At 70.7% G+C, this 4,242-nt stretch overlaps 1 protein-coding gene across 1 annotated transcript in view; it reads right to left on the bottom strand.

Moving 5' to 3' along the window:
- Window positions 1-2,815, bottom strand: part of NCKAP5L (NCK associated protein 5 like) — a 5,859-nt gene extending 3,044 nt beyond the window's left edge. Inside the window, exons 1-8 of the mRNA XM_015615664.2 lie at window positions 2,728-2,815; window positions 2,134-2,175; window positions 1,926-2,032; window positions 1,558-1,626; window positions 1,411-1,449; window positions 1,201-1,320; window positions 1,000-1,113; window positions 7-553 (exon numbers count right to left, since the gene is read on the bottom strand). Of these exons, the coding sequence (XP_015471150.1) occupies window positions 7-553; window positions 1,000-1,113; window positions 1,201-1,320; window positions 1,411-1,449; window positions 1,558-1,626; window positions 1,926-2,027 (991 nt within the window). The 5' untranslated portion in view covers window positions 2,028-2,032; window positions 2,134-2,175; window positions 2,728-2,815. The remainder of the gene's footprint in view (window positions 1-6; window positions 554-999; window positions 1,114-1,200; window positions 1,321-1,410; window positions 1,450-1,557; window positions 1,627-1,925; window positions 2,033-2,133; window positions 2,176-2,727) is intronic.
- Between the last annotated feature and the right edge of the window lie 1,427 nt (window positions 2,816-4,242).

The raw sequence follows: 4,242 nt of genomic DNA, 5'->3' as shown, positions 1-4,242 counted from the left end.
GGGGGCTGAGGCGCAGCCCCCCGGGGGGGGGCGGCAGTTTGAGCACCTTGGTGGGGGAGGGCAGGGGGTTGGGGACCCCCCCAGGTGAGAGCGGGGTGAAGCCCCCCTCGGGGCTCTCCTCGCCCGGTGTGTAGAGTCCCAGGAAGGCGGGGTGCTCCCCGCGCCGCTGCCGGGGGGGTCCCCCGGGGGCTTCCCCATTGCGCCGGCAGCAGCCCCCGCCCTCACCTCGCAGCAGCCGCTCGGCCAAGGCGCTGAGCAGAGCCCCCCGAGGCGGCCCCCCTTCCTCTGGCGAGGAGCAGGGGCTGCCCTCGGTCCCCCGCCAGCCCCCCGCAGCCCCCGGCCCCCGCAGCGGGCAAGGGGGCCAGCCCAGGGCTGCGCAGGGCTCGGGGGAGCCGGGGGAGGCTGGAGGGGGCCCCAACAGCGGGTCTGTCTCCTCCAGCTTGCGCAGCACCTCCAGGATTTGAGCTTTCTTTTTGAAGAAGGGGGACAGGGCATCCAGGGGGGGGGCACCAGGGCTGAGCCCAGGGCTGCCCGATGGCACCGGCGGCAGCACCTGTGGGGACCGGGCACCGTCACCCTGTGAGCACCTGGCACTGAGCCCCCTGGTACCACAGGGGGACACTCTGGAAACACAGAGAAGGACACAATAGGCTTTGGGATGGGGACACAACGGGGACAGGGACATCTGGGGCAATGGGCTTTGGAGCCAGAGACATCACAGATGGGGGGGCCTGGGGAGGTGGACACCATGGACCTGGAGAGGTGACACCACAGAGACCTCAGGGACAGAGACCCTGCTGAAGGTGTGATGCCATAGGCACATGGATGGGGACACCAGAGATCCAGGGAGGGGGACAGGACAGGACACTGCGGGCCTGTGACACCACACACACAGGCCTGGTGACACCACACACTGGGAAAAGTCAGTGGAGAAGGGGGTGACACAGCCCAGAGAGGGGGACACTAGGACAGGAAGGGGTTGGGAACAGTGGTACCCACCTCGGGCAGGGACAGACAGAGGCCAGGGAGCAGCGGGGGCGGCTGTTGCTCAGCAGAGCCTGGCTGGGGGGTGACTGGGACATCTGGAGGTACTGGCACTGGGTGCAGCGGCAGCTGGAGAGGAAAGAGCTGCTGGGTTAAGCTTTAAGGGGGGCTCTGCCCCATGCCCGCCCCCCAGCCCGGATGCAGCCCCAGGCACACCTGAGGGAGGGACCCGGTGGAGAGCTGCAGCTTCTGCTGGAACAGGTCGCTCAGCACCTGGTTCTGCCGCTCCAGCTCGAAGACACGTTTCTTCAGCTTGATGCACTCCTCACGCAGGTCCTGGCCGGGGTGTGGGGGGTCAGCCAGGACCCCAAAGCCCCTCAGCATCCTCCCAGCCCCCTGGCACCCTCCTGCCCTCCTGACACCCACCTTCTGGTTGAGCAGCGCCTGCACCACATGGTTGGCAACCTGGGGAGGAGAGGGGAGGTGTGGGGTGGGGCACAGGGCACACACAGCCTCGTGCCCCAGCACACACGTGTGCACACGTGTGCTACGTGTGTGGCTGTTCTCCCGTACCTCGTCCAGGCAGCGCTCATACGTCTCCCGCTGGTTCTCATTGGCCTGGGCCAGGGCTGAGTTCTCGGCCTAGAACAGAGCAGGGAGAGCTCAGGGGACACATTCCCATGGCACCAAGCAGATCCTGTCTCCTGGTGGGACTCAGGGCCCACACATGGCAGGATGCCCCAGGAGCAGTGGCACACAAGGGCCATGGAAAGCTGGAAAGTGTGACCAGCTTGGCCACCAGTAACCAGACTGGGCTCCACGGCACTGGCCATGGCTGGCTTTTGGCACTGGCTGAGCAGTGGCCATGGCCATGGCTGCCTGGTGGCACCAGCCACAATTGCCCAGTGGTCCTGTGTCCTGGCAGTGCCATTCCTGCATACCTCCAGCTCCCGCAGGCGCTGCAGCAGCTCATGGCTGGTGCCCGTCTCACCCGGCGCTGCTGGGCTCCCAGCTCCCGGCGCCTCGGCCACGCTCTCCGACATCACAGCTGCAGGGAAAATGCATCAGCACGGGGATCCTGGTGGCCCCTGGCCCGAGGCACCTGGCCCGAGGCACCCCCGGGCCCTGCACAGCCCGGCCCTCTCTTACCTGGCTTTGGATGTCCCCAGCCCTGTCCTTGTGTGGCGTCACCTGCAAGGGAGAACTGGGCTGAGGAGGGGGATGAAGCCTTGAGAGACTCCGAGGGGCGAGTCCTGACCCCAGGGGCTCCAAGAGCCGCAGGGACCCCTCCTGCTGCCCACCTCCTTCCCGGTGGTACCGGGGAAGCTGATCGGCCCCGGGATGCACAGCACGGCCGGGGCCGGGACCAGGACCAGCCCTGGGGCACCGGGATGTGCAGCACCACTGGGAGGGGACCGGCATCAGCCCCGGGGCACCGGTGTGCCCCAAGGACCGGGCCCGCCACCGGCACAGGGTCACGAGGATGCGCAGGACCACTGGGACCGGAATTGGCACCAGCCCCGGGGCACCGGGATGTGCAGCACCTCCGGGGTACCGAGATATGCAGCACCCCCGGGGCTGACCCCGGCCCCGGGGCACCGGGATGCGCAGCCCCGCTGCACAGGACCCCCGGCGTTCAGACGAGCCCCCCCGGTGCCGCACACCCCCGCTCCACCCCGGGCTCCCCCCGCCGCCGGTGCCACCGCGTCCCTGCGCTGAGCCCCGGCCCCGGCCCGTACTCACGCCCGGGGCTCCCGGCAGCGCCGCCAGGCTCGGCTCAGAGCGGCCCTGGGGCCGGTCCCGGCGGCGGCGGCGTCTCCATCCCGGCCCGGCCCGGCCGCGCTATTGTTGGGAGGCGGCGGCGGCGGCTCCGCCTTCCCACCGCGGCCGGGGAGGAGCCGGGATGGAGCCACCGCCTCCCCCGGTGCGCGGCTCCGCCAGCGCCAGCCCCGGGGAACCGGCGCTGGGGCCCCCGGGAGCCGCGGCACCGGCACACCGGGAATTATCCCGGGAAAGGAAGCAGCGGGAATCCCCCCGAGGCACCGGGCACCGCCGGAGCCACAGGGCAGAGCACAGAGGGATCCCCCCAGGGCATCCCGCACCCTCTGGAGGGACTCCCCGGAGCTCGGGGACCCCTCGGGGAGCCCCCCGGGGCTGCAGACGCGGAACCGAGCCGTGACCCCCGGCCGTGGCCTCCACCCCCCGCCCCTCGAGGGTGAAGTTTGGGGTTTGGGGGTTCACACGGGGCCACGCGTCCCCGGTTCACCCGGACCCCACGGCACCGCGGCAGGGATGGGGGCGCTCGGCAGGACGAAGGAGCCCGCTGGGGACAAGAGGAGGGTCTGGGGGTGATGCGGGGGACAAGAAGAGGGTCTGGGGGTGATGGAGGGACCAGGGGAAGGTCTGGGGGGGCACGGGCAGACCTCGCACGTGCCGTCCCCGTCCCCTGCAGCCCGTGGGGCGAACCCACGCGGGTCCCTGTGGTCCCCATTGTCCCTGAGGTGCCCGTGGGCCCCTCGCCTGCCCCCCGCGCAGGAAGCGGCCCCGGGGCCGGCGGCTCCGGCTGCGTCACAGGGGGAAGTGAGGCTCTGTCTGGAGGGGAAGAGCAGCCCGCGGCCCCCCCAAGCCCCCGGCGGGCACAGCCGGGGGGGGCCCCGACAGATGGACAGCGCGGCCTCCCCTCCCCCAGCCTGGGGCCCCGCGGGGGCAGCGCGAGGGTCCCTGTGGGGAGGGGGACACAGCCAGGGCCACCCAGAGCCCGCGTCCCCTCCCCAGGACCCCCCGGCCGCCGGGTCCCCGCTGGCCCGGACACGGTGGGGACACGGCGTGGGGGACACGGCACGTGCCCAAACCGCAGCCCAGGACGTGCCAGCGTGGCTGTGATGGGCTGGCCCCGGCCTGCCCCACACCAGGGTCCCCGTGCCCAGCACAGGGACAGGGGATGACAGCCACGAGTGTCCCCAACCCTGCTGAGCTGTTATGGGGGCAGCCAGGACACGCTGGGGACAGTCCAGGGACAGGCAGGACGCACCGGGGACAGCAAGGACACCCTGGGGACAGCCGGGATACACCGGGGACAAGTGGGATGTGCTAGAGAAACAGCCTCGGGGTGCAGGGACACATCGAGGACAGCTGGGACTCGCCAGGGACACGCAGGGACAGCCAGGGATGCGGTGGGGACACTGGGAAGAGTCAGGATGTGGTGAGGACAACAGAGACACAGGCAAGGGACAGCTGGGGAGTACTGGGAACACTGGG

This window comes from Parus major, unplaced genomic scaffold, assembly GCF_001522545.3.
Source record: "Parus major isolate Abel unplaced genomic scaffold, Parus_major1.1 Scaffold220, whole genome shotgun sequence".
Classification (NCBI taxonomy): domain Eukaryota; kingdom Metazoa; phylum Chordata; class Aves; order Passeriformes; family Paridae; genus Parus; species Parus major.
This window is presented reverse-complemented; position numbering and strand designations above follow the sequence as displayed.